The sequence below is a fragment of the Grampus griseus genome (genome assembly GCF_964374135.1).
Source record: "Grampus griseus genome assembly, chromosome: 12".
In the NCBI taxonomy this organism is placed as follows: Eukaryota; Metazoa; Chordata; class Mammalia; order Artiodactyla; family Delphinidae; genus Grampus; species Grampus griseus.
Genome location: NC_139006.1, coordinates 42641890 through 42667372, shown reverse-complemented (window position 1 = coordinate 42667372; position 25483 = coordinate 42641890). Strand labels below are relative to the sequence as shown.

At 36.0% G+C, this 25483-nt stretch overlaps 1 protein-coding gene across 1 annotated transcript in view; it reads left to right on the top strand.

Annotated features, from left to right (window-relative positions):
* Positions 1 to 25096, top strand: part of SS18 (SS18 subunit of BAF chromatin remodeling complex) — a 75690-nt gene extending 50594 nt beyond the window's left edge. The window contains exons 6-11 of the mRNA XM_082667664.1: positions 3068 to 3235; positions 3911 to 4015; positions 6855 to 6947; positions 7662 to 7784; positions 10119 to 10252; positions 23371 to 25096. Coding sequence (XP_082523790.1) covers positions 3068 to 3235; positions 3911 to 4015; positions 6855 to 6947; positions 7662 to 7784; positions 10119 to 10252; positions 23371 to 23397 — 650 coding nt within the window. The 3' untranslated portion in view covers positions 23398 to 25096. The remainder of the gene's footprint in view (positions 1 to 3067; positions 3236 to 3910; positions 4016 to 6854; positions 6948 to 7661; positions 7785 to 10118; positions 10253 to 23370) is intronic.
* Positions 25097 to 25483: the final 387 nt, after the last annotated feature.

Genomic DNA, 25483 nt, shown 5'->3' with positions numbered 1-25483 from the left:
TAGATTAATGGTATGATTTACAGAGTTTTAGTGTATTGGTTTGCATCTGAAGATATGAATATATATGCATGTATGTATATATTATATGTATATAGAATTTTAAAAATTATATAGTTCTAAATTCTTCACAGATTATTTGAAGCTTATTTTTTTAAATTAATTTATTTTAGTTCAGTTTTGGCTGCTTTGGGTCTCTGTTGCTGTGCAAAGCTTATTGTTATCTTTTTGAACAAGTAACTTGAGACAAAACTAAGTATTAACTGTCTCATTGGAGCAAAGAATTCCAATAATGTAAAATACGGTGATTTGGGAATATTTTACATCTGTTTAAGATATAGGACATTGTTTCCATAGAATATCTGTTAGGGTGTGAAACTCAAAATGGAAAGAAATAATGTGGTGATGTACATTTGTTACATGTCCTTTTAAAACACTTTTACAAAAGCATATTATAATTAAGACATTAGTAGGATCTTTGTATCACACTTTCTAGTTCATCTTAGCATCAGAATGATTTATGTAAAAGATAAAGAGTAAACTTTAAGCATACAGTAATGTGTGAGGTCACTATTTGTAGAAAATGATTTTAATAGACTTATTATCTTCACTTTGTAGCACAAATTTTTAGAACTTATTTTGGGGGTAACCTTTTGAGATTTAGCTCTCTCATTTCCATTAGTATCTCAAGAGATAACATACATTTATTTGCCAGTGTAGCATATTTCATTATCATAAGAAAAATAATATGCTTCCTAAACAATCAGAATTGAAGTCTAAATTTTTTTTAATGGATAAGGCTTCAAGGGAAAAGATGAAAAGTACCATGTTTTAGCAGTGCTCTCCTCCTCCATTCTCTGCCGTTTTAGGCTTGATCTTGAATGATGTCAGGGATCCTTAGAGGGAGAGAAGTGACAGAGAATAAAAGAAGGGTGGTAATTGAGCTCTTTGGGATTGGAAGTGCTGACAGTCCCCAAAGATAAAGCACAAGTGGCATGGTCTTTTCTATCTAGGGCTTAAACTAGAATTACTTTTCTCCTTTACAGCAGAGCTTGGAATTTTGTTGTTATTGTATCCTTTGGGATTTTCCCCCTGCTATTGTGTTTTTGCTATCTTTCTCCTTTATTTTTAATTTTGCTTCCAGTGCATATTATATGCTTTAATTTTATAGTTATCTTCTGTTAAGACAAGAGGTGTTTAATCAGTGATGGAGAAGAAAGACAAGGCAAAACCTTCATTTACTAAAAATGAATTCTATAAATGGCCAGTCATGCTGCCTACTATATTATGAATGCTAGTATTCAGTACTTTATTATATACAAAATACATTTTAAAAATTGTAACCTCAGTTAAAGTAGTTAGTGTTTTGGAACTTTTTAAATTGCATAATTTGTTTCTGAACTACTAAGTTTGCTATAGCTTCAGTAGAGGCAGTGAAGAACAGTAGAATAAATGTGCTTTTGAAGTCAAACTTGAGTTATGCCTGATTCCCAGTTGATATCTATTAGCTTATATGGTCTTGATCTTTGGATTCTTTGGCTAAAAACTTGACAATTAGTATCCTTACCTTTGGTAGTTGTTAGTGATTTACATTAAATAAATGTGAAAGCATGTCTGGTAGTGTTAAGTGCATTCTGTATCAAGTTCTCTTCCCCTCCACTCTCCACTGAGCCACCTTATCCCTACTATTAGGAGTTTATTGTTGAAAAACAAAGTCCCAGAGTAAACTTTGAAAGGTTTATATTTATGACAAAATTAGAAGGAAAAAGGAATTTGAAAAGAAGTAGAAGAACAGAAGAAGGCAAGTAGGAGAAAAAGAGTTAGCTCTGATAAAATACTTCTTTAGATAACCAGTTCTTCAAACTGGAAGAGTGAGTTCTTTCTGCTTACATTGTTGCTGCTATTGTAGGTCAGCAACATATTTAAAGAGGTGGGCATGTTTTGTTTTGAATTTTTATGTAAATAATGAGCTTTTGGCTCATCTGGGCAGTTTTGCCTGTAAAAGTTTTCTAGTTCTTTGCCTTTTGTACTTTCTTCTTAAATTTTCCCCAAAGGCGGGGAGTATGTAGCTCTTTAGGCAGTAAACTGGGGGATGACTCATACATACTTCTCAGATAGTAATGGTTATAATGGTAGAATGATGAGCTCCCCATACCATAACTTAGCCTGGGGAACCTCTGAAGAGCTGCTTACATGTTTACATGACAACACAGAACTTTATGGCCATTGTTTATTATATCATGTGATATATTTTTACTGTTGCCAATGTGACACTATAGCAGTGGTCGTTGGGCTACCTCGATATTACTCACTTTGGAAACCGCATAGTTCTGATTTCTAAGTCTATGGCTTATTGTAGTTCTCTGCCTAGGTGTTTTTGATTGTGTATGTGTGTGTTAGAGCTTATTAAGAAGCATTGTATAGTCTTGATTTCAGGAAGACCTTTTTAGTTTATAAGTCTTAAAGTTGGAAAAAGGAAAGAAGACCCTTAGATTTTTGTTTTAAAATTGTTTATGAAATTCCACCAATATAAGGAGTATATTCATAAATGTGTTTGTAGTTTCCCTGTCTACCATTATATAATGACTGGGCATTGAAAAAGGAAAAAAAAAATGGATACACTGAAATTAGATTTCTTTCCGTTAGTTCGACTACTGATTTGCTGTGTGATTTTGTGGTTTACTTTGTTTTGGCATATGTTCTTATGTAGCATAAGGATTCTATCCTTCCTAGAAAGATTGCATAGATAAATACTATATAGTACATAATAAAAAAATATATACATTCAGGATGTTTATATATTGTATCCACTCTTTTTTTAGAAATTGTTACAGTTTTCCTCCAGTGGAATTCAAATCAGCTACCATGGATTACTTGTTTTCCCTTGTTTGCAGATTATTTTAGGCGTGTGAACTGTAGTTCAAAGATTTGTTTTTATTACTTGAAGTCAGTTTATCTTGCAATAAATTATATAGTTTAGGGATTATATGATAAAAGATTTTTGTATTTCTCTTAAGATGTTAAAATTATATGCAAAAAATTACGTGCATAATGTTTTGTCTGTTTTCAGGTCCAATGATGCACCAGCAGCCTCCTTCTCAACAGTACAATATGCCGCAGGGAGGTGGGCAGCATTACCAAGGCCAGCAGCCACCTATGGGAATGATGGGTCAAGTTAACCAGGGCAATCATATGATGGCACAGAGACAGATTCCTCCCTATAGACCACCACAACAGGGTACGATTCCATTTGGAAAATTTTTAACAGTAGTCGAAAGGCTTTAAATTTTAATGAACTTTTCATACAGGCAAAGTCAGAGCTTTTTGTTTCTTGATTTTTAAAAATCATATTTTATTATTTTTCTTACAAGGTAGTGGGTATAGTAGGTACAGAGGGTCACAGAAAGTGGATATGAACTTCCTGGTTTATAGCTTTCTTTTATTTATTCTTTTCTGGGAAAAGTTTATGTCAAAATTTTATATCGAAAGCTTACTAATTTACAGCAGAAAATACTGTTTTATTTTTGAGAAGTTACTAAATTTGAGAAGTTACTAAATATATGATCAGAAACAAACCCTAATTTATTTCAAACTGCTCTAATATCAAAATAAAAAGGAAATTAATTTTCTTCCAGTTGGAATCTCTTAGGAAGTTAATGTTTGTTTTTTTGAGTTGGTATTGTTTGATATTGCATGTATGGTCTTAACATTAATTTTTGTGAAATGTGGTGTGTGGTGTTGCTGTGTGTTTATGTATGTGTGTGTATACGAATAGTCAAGAGTATCTGAAATGCCCCAAAGCATGGGAGGGGAATCTACAGAAATCATCTCTCGTAACACCAGATTAGACGGAAAGCCTTTGAATGACCTGGAGAACGAATTATTTACATCTTGACTGGTTGTGGTTTTTCAGGCCCACCACAGCAGTACTCAGGCCAGGAAGACTATTATGGGGACCAGTACAGTCATGGTGGACAAGGTCCTCCAGAAGGCATGAACCAGCAATATTACCCTGATGGTAATCTCTCCTAATGTTAACTTTCCCATTTTCTGTCCCTGCCCAGTATTAATGTGGGTAGCTACTCAAAACATTCTAATCAGAATGAAGAAACTAACAATGTGTTTCTTCCAAATTTAGAAACACTGCAGTAATCTAAAGCATCAATGGTAGCATTCGTTTATAATCTATTTTAAAGTATATTTTGTTTGGTTATTCCATATTAGTACCATCAGGAATCATGTTCTGTCATTGGAATCCTTTCTTATATAAAAGAGGATCCTTTTATATTTGGAATTGTTCATTTGAACCAAAGCAAGTGTTACTGATTTACTTTTTTAAATAAAAGCTTTTTTGAGGTAATTCATATACCGTAAAGTTCACCCACTGGTTTACTTTTATGCATTGTATAAATACGAAGAGAATATAGTTTTGAGTATTCTTCCAAATTTCATCATGTTCGTTAATGTTGCATATGTCTCAAAGAACAGAACTGTGTTTATATACATTAGCATTTGCACTTGAGAAAGATTTTAGAGACTGAATCATATCCATAATATAGCTGTTTATAATAGAGTTAGTAGAATAGAAAGGCATTTGGAAACCAGATTTTAACTTTAGTTACTTAGTTTAATGGTATGTTTATTTTTTAGTGGGAAAGTGGCTTGTGAAAAAGTGGTCAGTAAAAGATGTACTGTGCTTAGTAGTAACACAAGCACACAAGCAGGCTTTCATCATACAGTTCTTTGTTTTCCTGTATGTTTGAAAACTTTATGATACAACGTTGAAGAAAAAATAATACAAACAAATAAAATTGATCATATAGAGGTGGTTAGATTTTTCTTGTTTGGAAGGACTTGCCAAAATCTTCATTTATATTAAGCTCCCTTGATGTATTTAAGGTGAACTGCTTAACAGAAAACTTGGGCAAACTAAGAACTTCAAGCTAAAGTGTTGGGACCATTTGACTAGAAGCTAATGTAAGCTAGCACGAAGATATAATTTGATGTATTTAAAAAATAATTTTGTCCACCACTTTTTATCAGTGTATAAAGCATAAGTGGTATAGGGATGTTGGTTTTTTCCTGCAAAGATTCTGCTTACACAAGCAGAACAAACACCTGTAGAATTTTGCACACAAAATCTCTGTTAGTGGCAGTGATATGTATGGATAATTCTGGTTAGAAGACAACATTGTTTTTTAATGTTTTACTTGCCCTGAATTATTTAGAATGTTGGGGTTTTTTTTCTTTTTCCTTTCACATGTAGACATTATATTAAGTTTTTTTTTAATGAAAAACTTTAGTTACATTTATAGACTATAGATATTTTAAAGAAATGAACTCTAGGTTGTTAAATATTATACATTAGGAAGTCTGCTGAAAATAAATGATTGTTTTGTTTTATTTTAAAAATACATTTTAAGTAATTGAGTTGAATTTAACACTGTTGTTTTGGTCCTGAATATTTCCTGAAATGTGAAATTTGTATTGTTATAAATATGAACTTTCTATTCAAAATAGAGATGTTATTTTTGTAAATAGCAGAACTTTAAGGTTGCTATAAATAATTCATTTTATTACATAATGGAATTTTAAAATTTCAGTGGTATCATTTTTGCATAGCTGTGTATTAGTATATTTGTCTGCCATTTATATAGAGTATTCCATTTATAACAACAATTAATTTTCTTAAACAGCATTGGATATTTTGTTATTATGTTTAGATACTATGTCAATAAATATGTAGATTAGGGGTTGGCAAACTTTTTTCTGTAAAGGGCCAGGAAATAAATATTTTCGTCTTTGCAAATCATGTGGTCGCAGTCTAAAGTACTGAACTCTTGTGGTAGCATGAAAACAGCTATAGAATATATAAATGGATATGACTGTTCCAGTGAAACTTTCTTTACAAAAACAGGCCACTGGCTGTGTTTAGACTGCAGACCATAGTTTGCCAATCCATAATGTAGATATTTATGAGGTGGTTTGGGAACATTGGAATACTAGAGCAATGAGTATTACATTTATTCATAACTATATTCCTCCTTAATTAGGTATTTTTCTAAAATTTAGTGTAGATTTTACCTAACTGAAAAGTTACTTCCTGCGATTTCTTTGAGCAGCTTAGTTAAAAGGACTAGAGTATTGATTTCATTAAAAGTCTGGTCATCTTGCAGGTGTAAATTTATCGTGCCTTAAAATTAAAGGTGTACTCTAGCACTTAACACAGTATTAATTTTATGAAGGTGTATGTTTATGATACTCTAGAAATATTTTCTAAAGGCTCCTAGAATGGCAGGATTAAGCAATATATTTTTGCATCTGAAAATACTTTGAGATACATATACTTTAAGCAAGTTAATAGAAAATGTGAAAAATTTGTTTCAGTTTCTTTTAGGGGAAAAAAACTTATGGAGCTCTTTTATATTTTGCATTGTTTTAGCATATGCCGTGGAATTGGCGACCAGCAGAACAGGTGTTTGACAAAATATAATTGCTTCCTTTGTTCGTTCTAATTTAATTCAAGTTATTTACATGTGAAAGTCCTAAATGCTTTCATTCTTTTTTTTTTTAATGGAAGATAAAGTTTTTTTTTCCCTCCTTGATGAGGATTGTCAGAGTTAAGACTAAGTGTAATGTTTCTAAAACTGTTTTTTGCTTAAAAAAAAATTTGCACGTTATCTCAATATGAAAACAATCACATTTGGTAAATATTTGGCTAATGCAATTGAAATTATTTTTTATGTATTTCCATTTCTTTTTCTTTTTTTCAATTTTATCTGAAAGTTTAAATATATTTAGGGTTTTCACTCAGTGGCCATTAACGTTTCTTCCTGTCTCTTGTCGAATTGATGTAGGTCATAATGATTACGGTTATCAGCAACCGTCGTATCCTGAACAAGGCTACGATAGGCCTTATGAGGATTCCTCACAACATTACTACGAAGGAGGTATCTATATACCTTCACACACATACACATATATATCCCCTTCTACAGGAACGAAAATTCTTGCATAAGGCAACTTCTACCCACGCAAAGCTCTCGTAGAATACTAGTTGCTGGCTGTCTTGAAAGTTGCAGGGAGCCTAGAACAATCAAAATAATTTCCTTACAAATATTTAAAATGTATAACCATGACTTGCCATTTCTAACAACAATAAAAAGACTAAAACATTTTAAAATAATTTTTTCCTCAGTGGAAATTTTCTATTTGAACATAAATCCATCAATCCAATTTTTTTTTCTTGTGTGTGTTTACATATGTATAATTTTACATATAAGTTTAGTGCCTTTAGGAAACAGCTTGCTGATCTTGTGTAGCTAGTGTGTGCTCTTGTAGCTGTCTTTAATTTTGTCTTTTTTATTTTATTTAGCATAGTCATGATCTTATGACTGTGATGTTCCAGTAAATGTAATGCTCGTATGGCAGAGACGCTGAAAATGCTGCAGTTCAACCTTGCACAATTGGCTTTAACTGCAGTTTGTTTGGCCGAAATCCTTCTGTTTGGTTTGAGTTTTTTCTTTGTTTTGTTAACTTTTAAAAATCAATATGGCATTTTATTTTGTTCTTGTGTTGTTGGCTATGCATCTTAGAGGGAAAAAGTTAATTAAGCAAACTTCTCAGTTTTTTTTTTTTTTTCCTCTTCTCCAATTATCCTGTAGGGAATTCACAGTATGGCCAACAGCAAGATGCTTACCAAGGACCACCCCCCCAACAGGGATATCCAGCCCAGCAGCAGCAGTACCCAGGGCAGCAGGGCTACCCAGGACAGCAGCAGGGCTACGGTAATGGCTTACTGCAGTTTATTCTTGTCACCAAAAAATGTGATGGTTACTCTTTCATAATACAGAAGTGGATATTTAATGTTTATTTTTCTAAGAATTATTTTTGAAAATTCACAGTTTTAGCTTAGCTTGTTACTGGAGTGTTTATATTTAAAGTGTTGTTCTTAAACTAGTAATCCATTTAAAAAGAAACATAAACTAGAGATGGTTCATTGACCAAAGGTAAGGTATGTAGTCACTCAAAATGAAATCCTTAATGAATTCTTAAACCTAAACCTTAAACCTAACCTTAAACCTAACCATAAACCTAAACCTTAAACCACAACCAGCCAATAGCTTTGTATGTGCTTGGAAAACTGATGAGTTGGGTGATGATTAACAACATCTACATAATCTGCTTGGCAAATTTGTTTCTAAAACTAATGACTGTTACCATGAAAAGTAACATTGATCTTTTAGTGTACAAGTGAGATCTATTTGGAACGCGTAAAGAAAATGTCTTTGTCATTGTCTGTTAAAATAGCAGTTTACACATTCATAGGAGTATATTTATTGCAGGTATGTATCTTACACTTTGGGAGAAGTATAGCCATCTTTTCTTATTATATACTCACTATGATGTCTACTAGTTGGCTATCTGACTGTTAGATAGGGAGGAGGGGAGTAATACAGACCTGATATCTCAGTCTTAAATTTTCGGCTTCTATAATAATTATTTTGGATATAGGAAAATATGATTCCTACGATAGGAGAAGTAGCTGCTTAATCTGACATCATCTCTTGCTAACATGGCCTCTTTTTTAACATTAGTAATGTCTTATTATTTTTATTCATTGGTTTAAACTCTGCTGTTATTATGGGCACCTCTTTCCACCTGTGATAGCAAATCTAAGAACCAGGATCAGGCTGAAATTCTCTTGCATATTCAACAGAAGCACTGGAATTCAGCCAGGTATTGGGTGTCAGGAATTTTCCCCATAATGATCAGTTCTGGTTCCCAAATTCCAGCTATGACTTTAGAAATACTCCATGTATTTCTTGTCTTTACAAAGGGACTTTCTTGCTCCTCTCAAATGGCATTTCCATTTCATGCCCATTAAATATTTGTACATTGAATAAATAGAGTATTCTGGTTTTATTGTGTTTGCATGAAAACATATATTATGTGGATCAGTCAGGTAAGTTTATTGATTTAAGAGCAATATTATTTTCAGTGGAAAGAGAGAGTAAAAGAAATTTAGTGATTTTGGCTTAAGTAGTTAAATGCTGTTTTGTCAGACATCGTTGGGCACCCTAAAGGAGACGTTCCCATTTTGCTTATCTATAGGTTTCAGCTGTCAGACTTGCTTCTAATAAAAAATACAGAGTTTTAATAATTGGATGCATAATAACTAAATAAAATAATAGACTGGTGGAATTTAAGCTTGAAAATTTCTTGTTCTCTTTGACATCTTTCTCTGCAGTGTTTTTTATGACAGGATTTGAATGGCTGTGATAGAAAACATTTAAGTATCAAAGCTTTTCAGCTTATGCTTTATATTCTTTACAATAGACAGGAGTAGAGTTTATGAAATAGACGTATTTGTTTGGCAAGCCAAATTAGTCCCTTGTCATCTCTGGAAGTTGAAATCATTCATTTATATGGGTTAAGTATTAAAGGTGATGGGTACACAGAGTGTAACTTCTGAATCATGTTTTTTCCACATACAGCCTGTGGCTTTTCAAGTCTTCTTTAGTTTCTGTTTGAAAATATTGTGATAGTGAGTTTGTCAGTGCAGAACATAAAGCTTTCTTTTGGTGATTGCAAATGCAAATCTAGAAATTACGTGTAAAATCATTCTTTGTGATTCTTTTAGTGATTGCAAGTATAAATCTTAGAGTTATACAGCTGTAACTATCACTGATTTCCAAACTTTATTCAGAAATTACTTCAGTATTTCAGTTTGAGTCTGCTTCTTGCCTTTTCTTTCCACCGCTTGCTTATTATACTGGTTAACTTCCTACTAGAGGTATAGATAAATTTCCTTAACATCATGGAGTTAACTTGCTTTACAACTCCTGAGTCTCTTTTACTCATTTTGACATATAAAATCTTAATGGCTAACACATAGCACAATAGTTACACTGAATCAGAGCATATTGGTACATGGTAGTGTCCTTAACAGTATTTTTACTTCTTAGAACTTTTGGAATGTATTTCAAAATGCATTTGAGAAAAATCGAGATACCAGACTGCAAGGGAATATGGTAACATCTAATCTTAAACCGCTTCTGGAATTCTAGGGACTTACTGTATTTTCTCCTGGGCTCTTGTGTGTGCTGATTATTTTACAGGTCCTTCGCAGGGTGGTCCAGGTCCTCAGTACCCTAACTACCCGCAGGGGCAAGGGCAGCAGTATGGAGGTTACAGACCAGCCCAGCCTGGGCCACCCCAACCCCCGCAGCAGAGGCCTTACGGGTATGACCAGGTGAGTTACCCGGGTGGCCGGGACTGCCCTGTTGTTTGCTCACTCTCGGCTAGGTTGCACGTTTCTCAGCTGAAGATTCATTTTTCCCGCCTCTTGTTTATAGTGTTAACCGAAAAAAAGTGGTTACTTACTCTTGAGTCTTCTTCATAGAACGCTAACACAGTTAATCATCGTTGCTGTAGCCTACAAAACATGGCGTATCTCTAAGCGCCAGCATTCGTTCATGTTTGTTCATTCATAGTCTCTCCCTGGGCTTTACCCCCTAGGCATACTTCCCTTCGCTATCCCAAACATTATTCCGTGTTCTGAAGCCCTTAATTTCTCTGATGTCCCTCACGTTTATTGTTCCAAGACTCTGCTTTGACTGATTGAAATGTGGAGTCCATCTGAGGCAGTGCTCTTCCTGGCTCTCGTCTTCACTCCAGCATATTCACCCTACTCCCCTCACATGCACGATATCCCTTCTCTTTAAACTCATACTCACCACCTGTCTCTGTTGCCTCCTTCCATACACATATCCATTATCTCAGATATTAATCATCTTTCTTTCTCCCCTGTTATCTTTCCTTCTACTACCTTCAGAGATCTATAAGTGTATCTTGTCCTAAGATGACTGTATTCTCTTGAACCTCGTGTTACCCTTCTTTTCATCAGTAAATTTCTCAGACTTAATAATCTGTGCCACAGTCATTGTTCTGTGAATCTTCTCATACATACTCTAAATTATTATTAAAATGATTTATTATGTTGGCAGGTTTTTTTAATTGATTTCAGGTTTGTCTGATGACTTTCTAGTGAGGAGAATCTGATCTCTTCACCGCTTAAGCTACCTAAAATAGGTTACTTTTTAATGTTAGGGTTCCAGGACCAGTGGGGATGATCTGGTTTGAGAAACAACGCGTATGCAGTGCTGATTAGACTCTAAGGCATAAGCAGCTCTCTCATCGATGCTCTCTCAAGTTTACAACCCCCTGTACTGACACGTTCTAGTTAAGTGGAAAATATAAAAGAGATATAAGAGGCTTAAAAGTATGGACAGGACTTCTCTGGTGGCGCAGTGGTTAAGAATCTGCCTGCCAGTGCAGGGGACACGGGTTTGAGCCCTGGTCTGGGAAGATCCCACATGCCGCAGAGCAGCTAAGCCCGTAGTTGCTGAGCCTGTGTGCTGCAACTACTGAAGCCCGCACGCCTAGAGCCTGTGCTCCGCAACAAGAGAAGCCACTGCAGTGAGAAGCCCACCCATCGTAACGAAGAGTAGCCCCCGCTCGCCGCAACTAGAGAAAGCCCGCGCACAGCAACGGAGACCCAACGCAGCCAAACATAAATTAATTAATTAATTAAAAAAAAAAGTATGGACAGATAAGTAATACTAAAAAAGATACACTAGAACTAAATCAAAGGAGTAGGCAGAAGTTTTATCTAAATTTTTAAAGTAAAATGAGTGTTGACTAGTGAGTATCTAAGGACAAGATCCCTGAGCAGATAAAATGTAGGCTCCTTCACATCCACAGGTTAACTGCTGAAAAGTGGTCCTTTACTCCCTAATTCAACAAATATTTATTAATTTTCTGTGTGTGCTGGATACTATATTATGTCCTAGATGAGTAAAACAGACCTGGTCCTTATGGCTTATGGAGCAACTATCTGGATCTTCCTTGACTTCACTTTAGCATTTGACACCTGTTCCTGTCTTCATTCTTAAGTGGTCTTCTTTAGCTTCTGTATTACTGTACTATTTTGTTCCTCTTACATTTTCAGTGATTCCTTCTTTATACTTGTTTCTCATCTTTCTTTTCCCCAGATATCAATCCTTGGCTTAGTGTTTTTCCCAGTCTCTGTATTCACCCTGTCTTAGATTTTCAGTATCCTTAGCCTACTCTTCTCAGCCCAACTTCAGCTCCGTTTTTCCAGCTATGAGCAGAACATCTCTCTTTGGATGTCTTGTCATTTTCCTCAGCTTCATCATTTTCTCTCTAAATCAGCATATTTCTAAGTCTCCTCAACTTAACATCATTCCTTAAGCAAATGTTTCTCAAGCAACATTTATATGCCAAGTACCTAAGATGGGGCTATATTGGGAAATAAGATCGACATGGACTCTGCCTTTGTGAACTTAAGTCTAGGTGGGAACAGACAAGTAAGCAGATGATACGATGTAGTGTGAGAAGTACTTGGATGAGGAAAGGCAAGATTTTTGTGGAAGGGAGCTCCTAACCCAGGCATGTGTTCCTTGGGAAGTATTATGTAAGTGCGAGAGCCCAAGGATGAGTAGGTATTAGCCAGCTGGTTGTGGAGGAGAGAAGGATATTCTGGTCAGAAAGAAGTGCACTCACAAAGGACTTGTGTTAAGATGTGTGGCTCAGTAAAGCAGGAGTGTGGGGAAGAAGAGGCAAGAGTGGAGATGAATTGGGGCCAGATTAGGAGGGCTCTTGTAAGCCGTGTTGGGGAACCTGGGCTTTATCCTGATAACAGTGTGGAGCCTGTAAAGTGTTTTAGATGATGTATCTAAAGTATATAGCAGTGGCTGGCATATATAATAGATACATACTATGTTTCTTCTTTTATCATGATAATTATTCCACCCTTTAAGGTCCTCAGGAATTTGGGGACTATACAGTAGAAAAAGACCCGTGATGCTGGGGTAGTTGCCAGCCACATCTTCTTCCCCATTAGAAAAGGCTATGAGGAGGGGACCATTCTAGCTACTCTAGTGTTAGTAGCCTCCCCACATCTATCTCATGGATTCCCTCAACCCAAACACCTGTTGGTTTCTTCGTTTTAGGGAAAGTTGTTCAACTCTTCAAGATAGTTAAGGCAATGGAAAAGAAATCTAATTATAGTGGTGTTTAGGCAGGTGACTCTTGTGGCAGTATGCAGGATGAATTAAAAGAGGGGCATTGAGAGAGAATCCTGTAAGGGGCTGCGCCCCCCGACCCCACCCGGGTCAGTCTTTCCATCTCTGTGAATAGCAGCTCAGTTTTCCACTTCCTCAGGCGGAAAACCCGGAGTCATCCTTGACTCCCTTCTTTTTGCAAATCAAACATCTAGTCAGCCAGCAAATCTCATCACCTCTTCCTTCAAAATACATGCCGTATCTATAGTCATTTTTCACAATTTCCTGCCCTTACCCAAGTCACAGTCATAACTCTCACTCATCTGGACTGTTGCACTGTCCTCCTTCCTGGTCTTCCTGCTTTCCTCCTGGCTCCTCTACAGGATGTGCTCCTCACAGGACCTAGAGTGATCTTTCAAAAACGTCAGTCTGATTAGGCCACCCCTCCGCGCATAACCGTGTGGCAACTTCATTCCCGCCCAGAGTAATATAATGGCCTAGAAGGCCATGCTCAGCTCATGTCCCCAGCCCCTACCCCACCATCTCACCTCTGTATTTATAGCCGCCTTCATTCATTTTGCTTCAGTCACACTGGCCTGTTTCCAGCATGTTTCTCCCTCAGAACCTTTGTATTTACCGCTCTCTCTTCTGTTGTGTCTTTATTTGCAGTCAGTTCAAAGTATTTTCTGATTTCACTTTTGATTTCATCTTTGACCCAAGAGTTATTTAGAAGTGTATATAGTTTTTGAATATTTGGGGATATTCCAGATAGTTTTCAGTTACTGATTTCCCATTTAATATCATCATCTTGATAGAACATACTTGGTATGACTTCAATTCTTCTGCATTTATTGAGACTTCTTTTATGGCTCAGAGTATGGTCTGTGGGGATGTTCTGTAAATGTCAATTAGATCAAGCTGCTTGATAATGGTGTTCAAGTCTCCTATGACTTAGCTGATTTTCTGTTCTATTAGTTATTGAGAAAGGGATATTAAATATTAAATCTCTGGCTATATCTGTGTGTTTGTCTATATTTTCTTGCAGTTCTGTTCATTTTTGCTTCATGTATTTTAATGTGACTTTTAAAAAAATTTTATTTATTTATTTGGTTGCGTTGGGTCTTCATTGCTGCGCACAGGCTCTCTCCAGTTGCAGTGAGCAGGGGCTACTCTTCGCTGCGGTACACGGGCTTCTCATTGCGGTGACCTCTCTTGTTGCAGAGCGCGGGCTCTAGGTGTGCGGGCTTCAGCAGTTGTGGCGCATGGGCTCAGTAGGTATGGCTCGCGGGCTGTAGAGCACAGGCTCAGTAGTTGTGGCGCACGGGCTTAGTTGCTCCGTGGCATGTGGGATCTTCCCAGACCAGGGCTCCAACCCGTGTCTCCTGCATTGGCAGGCGGATTCTTAACCACTGCACCACCAGGGAAGTCCCAATGCTACATTTTTAAGGTGCATATGTTTTAGGGATTTTTATGTCTTGATTAATTTTCTCCTGTATCATTATGTAATAACTTTCTTTATCCCTGGTCATATTCTTTGCTCTGAAATATGTTTGTCTAATATTAATATCGTTTTCTTTGGATTAGTACTAGAATGGTAATATATTTTTAATCTTTTTTATTAACACATTTGTATTTTTATGTTTAAGTTGTTTCATGAAGGCAGCGTATACTTAGGACTTGCGTTTTTTTGTTTTTTTTTTTTTACCCAATCTATCTCTGCCTTTTTTTTTTTTTGCGGTACGCCGGCCTCTCACTGTCGCGGCCCCTCCTGCTGCAGAGCACAGGCTCTGGACGCGCAGGCCCAGCGGCCATGGCTCACGGGCCCAGCCGCTCCGCGGCATGTGGGATCCTCCTGGACCGGGGCACGAACCCGTGTCCCCTGCATCGGCAGGCGGACTTGCAACCAGTGCGCCACCAGGGAAGCCCCATATCTCTGCCTTTTAATGGAGGGGGTTTGAACATTATGTTTAATGTGAATATGGATAATGGTTAAGTCTGTCATCTTGATATTTTTTCCTATTTGTCCCTTCTGTTCTTTGTCCTTTTTCCTCATTTTCTTATTTTGAATTTTTTTCTGTTTTTAAAAAATGGTTTTTATTAAGATATAATTCACATACCATTCGTCATTTTAAGATGTACCATTCTTTTTTTTTTTTTAAGTATGTTTATTTCCCTCCAAACACCCAGCCCTAGGAAATAGCTGCTTTACTTTTTGTCTGTATGGATTTTCCTATTCTGAGCATTTAGGCTAAGTGGAGTCATGCATATGTGGTGTTTGTGATTGGCTGCTCTCACTTAGTATAATGTTTTCAGGGTTCATCCATATTGTATCATGTATCAGTACCTTTAAGTGATATTATACCACTTCATATAAAGTATAATAGTTTACTTTCATTTCTTCTCAGCCTTTGTGTTATTGTTATAATTTCCACTTCTACATATGTTACAAACCCCCATAGTATGTGGAATTAGTTTTGTTTAAAATATCAATTATCCTTTAAAGATACTTAAATGATAAGAAAAGAGTCACATATTTACTAATGTACTTACTGTTTCTTGTACTTTCCATTCTATGATAAATCCATATTTCCATCTGGTATCATTTTCTTTTGCCAGAAGGATTTCCTTTTAACAGTTCTTGTAATGCAGGTCTTCTGGTGATAAACTGTTAGTGTATTTTGTTTTTTCTGACTGTTCTTAAGATTTTTCCCCTTATCAAATTATTTGAGTGTTTTCTTATGCTTGGGGTTTGTATAGTTTCTTGAATTTGTGACTTTATGGTTTTCATCAAATTTGGAAAAATTCTGACCAAATATTTTTCCTTTCTCTACACCTGTACCCCTATCTCTCTTCCTCAGACTCCAATTACATGTGTATTTGACCGCTTAGAGTTGTGCCATAATTCAGTGATCCTCTGTTTGTTTATTTAATTTTTAAGTCTTTTTTTTCTCTCTGTTTCATTTTGGGTAGTTTCTGTAGCTGTGTTTTGAAGTTCAGTAATCTTTTCTTGCTCATTGTCTTACCAGTTTTTAATCCACTCCCTGATGTGTCTCATTGCAGACATTGTATTTTTCATCTCCAGGTGTTTGATATGGGTCTTTTTCATATCTTCCATGTCTCTGCCTAAAGTTTTGAACATGAGGAATACAAGTACGTTAACTGCTTTCATATCCTTTTCTGGTAATTCTAACATCTGGGCCAGTTTTGATCTACTGTTTTTTTCCCCTCCTCGCTTTGGGTCATATTTTCCTCATCCTTTCCATGTGCAATGATCTTTGATAAAACGCCAGAAATTGCAAATATTACTTTTATGTTGTTGAGTGATGGATATATTTGTATTCCTAGAAACATTCTTGAGTTTTGTTTTGGGATGCAGTTTAGTAATTTGAAAACAACTTGATCTTTTGGGGATTGCTTTGAAGATTCGTTAGGCAGGACCAGACAGTGTTTAGTCCTGGGCTAAATATCCCCACTAGTAAGATAAGACCCTTTTGGGTACTCAACCCAGTGCCCTGGAATTATGAGGTTTTCCACTCTGGCTGGTGGGAATAAACACTATTTCCATTCCTCTGTGAGTGCAGGAATTGTTTCCTCTAATCCGTTGGGGTGTTTCTTTCCTTGGACTTGGGTATTTTTGTTGCATGCATTTGCATATCAGTGCTATGCTGAATACTCAAGAGGTTTCCTCTGCAGATCTCCACAGTGCATTTCTTTTCTCTGTGCATTTTTTTCCTCTTTGGTACTATGGCCTGTGAACTCTAGCTCCTTTTTTTCTCTTCAGACTCTAAGCTTTATCTTCTTACCTCAGACCCAGCCTTACTTCCTCTCCATATGCTGCAGTGTGGAAACTCTCAGTGCAGTAAGATGCAGTAATCAGAGTGCTCGCCTCATTTGTTTCCCATTTCTCACAGATTGCTGTTGTTTATTACCTTCTGTCCTGTGTCCTGAATACAAGTATTTCATATATTTTTTGTAGTTTTGGGGGGTTTTTTTTTGGCCACGTTGGGTCTTCATTGCTGCGCATGTGCTTTCTTGTAGTTGCAGCAAGCAGGAGCTACTCTTCGTTGCGGTGCGCGGGCTTCTCATTGTGGTGGCTTCTCTTGTCGCAGAGCATGAGCTCTAGGCGCATGGGCTTCTATAGTTGTAGCATGCGGGTTCAGTAGTTGTGGCTCGCGGGCTCTAGAGCGCAGGCTCAGTAGTTGTGGCGCACAGGCACAAGGTGGCATGTGGGATCTTCCCGGACCAGGGCTCAAACCCGTGTCCCCTTCATTGGCAGGAGGATTCTTAACCACTGTGCCACCAGGGAAGCCCTGGGTTTTTTTTCAGGCTGGAGTATAAATCTGTCTTGACCAGAAACCTACTTAATTTTTAAAAAATAGACTTTTTTTCCAGCAGTTTTACGTTCACAGCAAAATTGAGAAGAAAGTACAGAGAGTTTCCATTTACTCCCTACCCCTACACATACATAGCCTACTCCATTATCAACATCCCACACCCTAGTGGTACATCTGTTATAATCAATAAACCTACCACCCCAGGTCCATAATTTACATTAGATTCACTCTTGGTGTTGTACAGTCTGTGCATTTTGACAAATATATAATGACCTGTATCCACCTTATAATATTATACAGAAGAGTTTCATTTCCTTAAAAATCCTCTGTGCTCCTCTTATTCATCCCTCTATCCTTCCTACTGATCTGCATAGTTTGCCTTTTCCAGAATGTCATGCACTTGGAATCATGTGCATGACAAAATTGGCTTTTCACTTAATAATATGCATTTAAAGTCTTCTCATGACTTGATAAAGTGTTTCTTTTTAGCCCTGGATAGTAGCCCGTTGTCTGGATATACCATTCATTTACTGAAAGACATCTTGGTTGCTTTCAAGTTTTGGCAATTATGAATGAAACTGCTATAAACTTCCATGAGCAGGTTTTTGTGTGAACATAAAATTTCAACTCATTTGGATAAATGCCAAGGAGTGAGCATGATTTTTGGATTATATGGTAATAGTATATTTAGTTTTGTAAGAAACTGCCATACTATCTTGCGTAGTGGCTGTACCACATTGTATTCTCACCGGCAATGGGCAATGAATGAGAGTTCCTGTTAACTCCACATCCTCATCAGCATTTGCTGTTATCAGTGTTCAGAATTTTGGCCATTCCAGTAAGTTTATGGCGTATCTCGTTGTTGTTTTACTTTGCATTTCCCCAGTGACATGTGATGTAGACACCTTTTCAGTATGCTCACTTGACATCTTTATATCTTCTTCAGTGAGGCGTCTGTTCAGGTCTTTGGCCCATTTTTTGATAGGGTTGTTCATTTTCTTATTGTTGAGTTGTAAGAGTTCTTTGCATAGTTTAGATAACAGTCCTTATCAGTCGTGTCTTTTGCAAATACTGCCTTGTCTTCTTGGCTTGTCTTCTCATTTTTTTGACATTGTCTTTCTCAGAGTAGAAGATTTTAATTTTAATGAAGTCCAGTTTATCAGTTATTTCTTTCATGGATCACGCCTTTGGTGATGTGTCTATAAAGTCACTCCAAAACCAAAGGTCATCTACATTTTTTTTCATGTTATCTTCTAGGAGTTTTATAGTTTTCTACTTTACATTTAGGTAAATGTCCTATTTGAGTTTATGTTCTGAATGAAGAAAATCTTAATTGTTAAGATTTGTGTCTAAATTTCATTTTTTTGTACGCGGATATCCAATTCTAGCACCATTTGTTGACAAGACTATCTCTGCACTATTGTATTATCTTTGCTCCTTTGCCAAAGATCAGTTGACTGTATTTATGTGGGTCTATTTCTGGGCTCTCTATTCGGTTCCATTGATCTGTTTTTCTGTTCTTTCACCAATATCACATTGTCTTGATTGCTGTAGCTTTATAGTAAGTCTTGCAGTTGAATATTGTCATTCCTTTGACTTTGTTCTCCTCCTCCAATATTGTATGGGTATTCTGGGTCTTCTGCCTCTCCATATAATTTTAGAATTACTTTTTCAATATCCAGAAATAACTTGCTTGCTGGGATTTTGATTGGGATTGTGTTGAATCTTTAGATCAAGTTGGGAAGAACTGACGTTGCAACAATATTGATTTTTCTATCCATGAACATGGAACATCTCTGCATTTATTTAGTTCTTTGATTTCTTTCATTACTTTTTTAGTTTTTCTCATACAGTTCTCTCTATATATTTTGTTAGATTTATACCTAAGTATTCAATTTTGGGGGGTGCTTATGTAGATGGTATTGTTTTTAATTTCAAATTGGACTTATTCATTGCTAGTGTATAGGGGAATTTTCTGTGTTAACCTCGTATCCTGCAACCTTGCTCATTAGTTTCAGGAGTTTCTTTGGTTGATTCTTTGGGATTTTCTACCTAAACAATCATGTCATCTGTGAACAAAGACAGTTTTATTTCTTCTTTTCCAATCTGTTTACCTTTGTTTCTTTTTCTTATTGCATAAACTAGGAATTTCAGTACAGTGTAGAAAAAGAGTGGTGAGAAGGGGACATCCCTGCTTTGTTCCTGATCTTAGAAGGAAAATTTCATGAAATATGGTGTTAGATGCTTTTATTTTTCAGCATAGCATTTATTTCCATGTGACAGATTATGTAGTTATTGTTTATTATCATACCCTCTTCCCCTAGGATGTCAGTTCTTTAAAGACATCACCACATCTGTTTTTTTATCACCGTTGAGTCTCCATCACCTAGTAGAACACATTGAGTAGTCAGTAAATACTGGTGAGTGAATACGTAGCGCCTTCACTTACTAAATTTGAATGGTGATTGTAAGAATAGAGAAAGAAACCCCTAAAAAGTACTGGGACAGAATATTTTTAAGAAAGAAAGAAATTTATTGCTCAGTCTAGGGACTCTTCACTCCATACAGTCCCTAGAAAATCTCATTTATGCACATGATTTTAATTTACCATGCTGTTGACTCTCAAATCTCTATTTCTAGTCTCACTTTCTCTTCTGAAAGTCAGGTGCCTAGTAGTCATCTGCACTTGGAAATATCATGTCAATTTCACATAACCAAAACGAATTCATAGTTTTTGTACCCACATATTCCTCCTTTCTATGCTCTCTCTTAGAGAGAGGGGCACTATCGCCAAGCTAGAATGCCATGTGCCACATTTGATGCTTAAGTCTTCCTCCCTCTCCCCATCTAATAAATGACAAAATCTTGTTAGCCTGACTTCCTTCAACATTCTTGAATCCATCCACTTCTCTCTGACCACTGCCTTATCTTTGTTTAGACCATTAACATCTCCTAAGTTCATGATGGCATGAAGGATCCTCCCATGCTGTCTTGCCTCCTTTCCCATTTATTCTTTACTCTAGTCAGAGGAATTTTGTAATTTACAAACAAAGAAGCTGAAGAAGCAGAGAGAGAGAGAGAAGCGAGGCTTAGAGAGTTGGAGTGATCCACCCAAGATGATGGGTAAGCAGGGCCGAGCTGAGTGGCTAAGACCCAGGGACTGGGCCCTTCACGACGCCCCTGCCTCCAGCCACACCAGCACTTTGCAGAGTGCTGTCGTGCTTTTCTTATTGAGCAACTGTTTGAAGCAGAAATCATGATTATCCTCACTTGTTGGATGAGACAGTCAAGAAAGGGAAGGTAGATAGCTTGCCTCAAGGACAAGAAACTGGTAAGTGGGAGAATTAAAACTAGGCATTGATTTCTGCTTCCCAAACCCATACTTTTAACCCTGGAATTTGCTAATGGTCGCAGATATACAGTATTTTTTTAGGCTTGCTTGTGATTTGATTTTGTCCTAGCAAAGTGATCCGGTGTGGGTCAAGTTACTTAAATTCTCAGTGCTTCAATTTCTTCATCCATAAAATGGATATCATATTTACTGCACAGGTAACAGATGGACACAAAACACTTGTTACAGTGTTTGACACATGGTACGAGTTATTGAGATATATTAAGAGTTATTGAGATATATTGTTATTGACATATATTAAGTTATTGAGATATATTAAGAGTCGGCTATTGTTGATATTAGCCAGACTTCTCGTATCCATTACTTCAAGCTCTGTGTTAACAAATAATCAATAGCTTCTGGTCCTGATTGTTGTATATTCTTTTTTACTCTCCAATTCCCTGAGCATTTTTTACCTATTTTTTCTCCATTCTTTTGCTTTAGCTGTTTCTTCTATTTGAAGTGCCCCTTTTCTTTTCTCTGCCATTCAAATTTTACTATTTTCTTAAGGCTCTCACAGTCTCTGAAATATTTTTCAAATTATTTTAGCCGCGATAGCCTTTTCCTTTCTGAACTCTTGTAGACCTTGTTCTGCAATTATACTTTATTTGTAAGTCTTACCTTCCCTGTTTTTCAAATTTATTATGGTGATGAGCATATAGTATTTGCTCAATAAATGTTTCTAATTGCTTGAATATCATATTTGGTGTACATTATTGAAGAAGTCTTATATGTCAGGCACTCTTCAATACTTGGGGCATAAGAATGGATAAGACCTAGTCCCTATCGTCAAGTAATTCATGCTATAGTAGATACATTATAGCTTTTATTTATATAGCACACCAGTTCTTAACCTCTCTTCTGCTTTCACATCATTCATAATATGTGCAACTCGCTTTCATCGTTAATATCTCATCACACATACTCACTGCGGGAGCGTTTCCTTCCAGCATTGAGGCTTGCTTATTTATACTTTTTTATAATTTTTGAAAGCTCTTTCTCATGTCCTCTCTTATTTAAGTGTCCTAACAAATAAATGAGGTAGAACTAGTGTAACCTTAAACAGAAAGAAAATTGAGAGCCAGGGATGGGTATGTTACAGTCCCACCTTATAGGTAAAGAAATCTCAAAGAGCTTTCCTTGGGCTCAAATGAAAAGGCAACAGTAGAGTTGGGACTTAAACTCAGTATTTAGATAATGTAACAATTGAACAGTAAGTTCCTGTATGCTAAGCATTTCTTATTTTAAACTTGGTATTATAGGAATTTTTCAACAAAGACAGCAAAAAGAGGAGCATCATGAATCCCTGTGTACCCCACCAACCAAATTCAACAATTATTGGCATTTTACCAATGTTGTTTTATATACCCGCACCCTATTTTATTGAGTATGTTAAAGCAAATCTTACCTACAGATATTTCAGGATGAGCATTGACTTTAAATTTTTCTGAATATAATTATGTAAAGTACATCAATATTTTTTAAATACCTTAATTCTACTTATAGTGCATTATTCCATTAGATACAGTGGTATTCAACATATTTTGAAGTATATCTTACTTCTTTGGAAGTGTAAACTTTTAGGGTACTATTTCTTATTGTACAGAAGGCTTTCAACTATAGAATACTTACTTGATATAAAATAGTTAATTTGACTTAGAGGGGGATATTTAGCCAAAGGAAACAGTTAACTGATTATGTGCCCAAGTGCTTTTATGAGCATCTATTTTAAACACATTTAAGACATTTTTGTTATTAAAATAAATTTTTTCTAGTACATTCCTCTTTTCTTCTACCTTTCTTCGCTGTTGAAGGAAAAGATGTTCCTTCTCTTCTCCAGAAGCTAGCCTTAACAGCTGTATACTGGACACTGTTTACCTCCCTTGTAGAATTTTGTTACTTCATTCATTACCTCTTTTATACCTGTGCTTCATTTTCTTTCCCTTCCTGTCAGCCTACAGGCCCTTCAAGTCTACCTTACTAAAAGCAACAAAATCAAAAACAATCTTTCTTTGATTTTATGTACCAGCTGCCTGTCTGAATACCTCTGCGAATACCTCATTGGCCTCGGGAAGAGGCCCAAATTCCATAGTGTGGCTAGAAGGTTCTTTTTCCTTTATCTCCCAGATATCTGTCCATCCTTGCTACTTATCTCAGATACCCTTGTTGTTAATTCATAAGTCACTATAATAATCTAAACAGTCACAAACTTGTTGTACTAGAATATAATTGACACACTAGTATATGCTATGCCAGCATTTAGAACCAGAACTTCACTCATTCTTGATTCAGTTCAATAAAATTCACCAAACATCTAAGTTCTCACTCTGATAGGTGCTGTTCTAGGCTCATAGACTTTGAAATCCATTTGCAGTTGACTGTAATATCAGAAGAAATTACAGAGATACTCTGTACCTAAATATTATATGTAACGGTTTTTGTTTGTTGTGATTGTAGTTGCTTTTGTAGTATGACAGTGTTAAGATTGATTTGTAATTTTCTGTGCCAAACTGTTATGGTCAAACTATGATCTAATTATATTTTTAAATTTATCTTTTAGGGACAGTATGGAAATTACCAGCAGTGAAAAGTACTTACATTCCAATAGCCAGAATCTGTTAGCAGCCATATTGTCGCCTCAGCACTGTGGACACCTCCCTGTGAAGAGACCCTTCCATTCCATCTAGTTTTTGGAAAAACCTTGTGGATAAGTGGCTGTTTCATCAGTAAACAGCCTTTGTGGCTTAGTTATAAAAGGCTTTAGTAGCGCAAAAATACTCTTGATTTCACATGTCTACTCTAGATGGCAACATTGGACAGAAAATAGAATGACATAACCAATTTGCAATGATTTCGGAACAGTATTTCAAATGGACTGTTACAGACTGAAAGGTGTGAACAGCTTTGTATGTTTATGAAGGTTAAGGGAATTTAATACTTTTCCACAGATTCTTTTGTAAGGGGAAGAGGGAAATGTACACTTTTTACAGCAGCAATATTTTGTATATTATGTTTATTTCATGTGGTGAATATGCAAGGAGGTACACTACGCACTGGACAGAATCAGAAGTCCTCTGTTAATGGGGATTGGAGCATGGTGGATGCTTGATTGTGTTGGTCTCAAAGTGGTGTTCTGTGAAGCTGAAGGTGAGGGAGAAGACAAAGCACACCATATGTCCACTGTTATGTTCTTTAGAGAAAATTCAGATCCCTTTTATGTGTTAGATAATCAAGGGCACTGTGATACAGTTTTAAGTAAAAAGACATTTTTTAAAAGCTTTCCAGTTTTGTGGGTTAAAACCTTTTTATAAAAGATCATTTATAATACAGTTTTAAAATGTGAGGCAATAAGAATTACTTCATATTGGATCTGAAGAATCTTGCTAAGTTTCATGTAAATGAAGTGGTAATCCTCTCCTAAAAGAGCAATAACTGAAAATGAAAAGTGTTAATTTTACCTTGTTTGAGTAATCAGGGAACTTAGTAAGTAATATCAAAACATTTTTTTATAAATGATGTCAAAGAAGAGTCAACGTTGATTCAGTAATTTTATTTTTTAACATTAGAAGGATAATTGGTTTATATGATAAGAATAGTTCAGGAGACTTTACAAACCTTTATTGACTGGAAATAATGCCATTTATAAAGGAAGGAACACTTCTAAGTTTTTCCCTTTTTTATGTTGGTTAATATAACATAGAGATGTTTAGGAAAATGCTTATTGATGATGTTTATTCTGATCTGTATTAAAAGCATAGAGGTTGCATTTCAGATCATTTTATTAGCATGGTATACTTAATCATATTTGAGACTGTCCTGTGCCTGACTGTTTTAGGTGATTTCAGGGATATTGCATTGGGCAGGAAATCATGCATTGAGAAGTTTATAACCACAGTTACTTAGCCCAAAGGTAAGTTGCTATTTTCATCACAGTTGCCTGTGCCCAGGGAATAAGGTATATTCTTTATAATTGAATTGTTTTTCCCCCACTTCTAACTGGAAACAAAACAGAAGGGGTGCGATAAATCTGAATAAGCAAAATGTACTGTTCTCAACATACTGTAATCAAAAGGAGAAATTTTAATGTGTCTCTGTGTGTGTATGAAAGAGTGTGTGTGTGTTTTAAGGTCAGAATAGGGTTTTTTTTCAACATGGTCAGTAGAAAATGGACATCAAGTTTGAACACATAAAGCATGGACAGCCTTATTGTGATGGAAACGCTTTTAGGTTCTGTGCCAATTTTCCACCACTGTGTACTTTGTTGCTATTTAAAACTGTATCAACTCTAACGGAAGAATAAATTATTTGTGATTTTAATTTTCTCATTTGTTTTTTTAAATTAGATCTCTTTGACTCTCTTGTTTTGTCTGGAGACTATGCTGTGGGTTTTTTATATAAGTTAGCCTAGTATAAGCAGACTATATTTGTATTCTAGGACTTTATCAAAATTCTCCTGTCATGCCCAAGTTAATTAGAATTAACTGTTCAGTAATCAGCATGTGTGTGGGCTGTTTGTTACAGAATTCTTTCTCTGAAAATGAAGTCCATGAGGCCATAATCAAGATGACTGAATTAGATAAATGAGTTGAAGAGACAAAATTGTACTGAACCCAACCTGGTGTAGATATGCTATCTCATTTGAAATAAGCTAAACTGACATTAAGAAATAATTT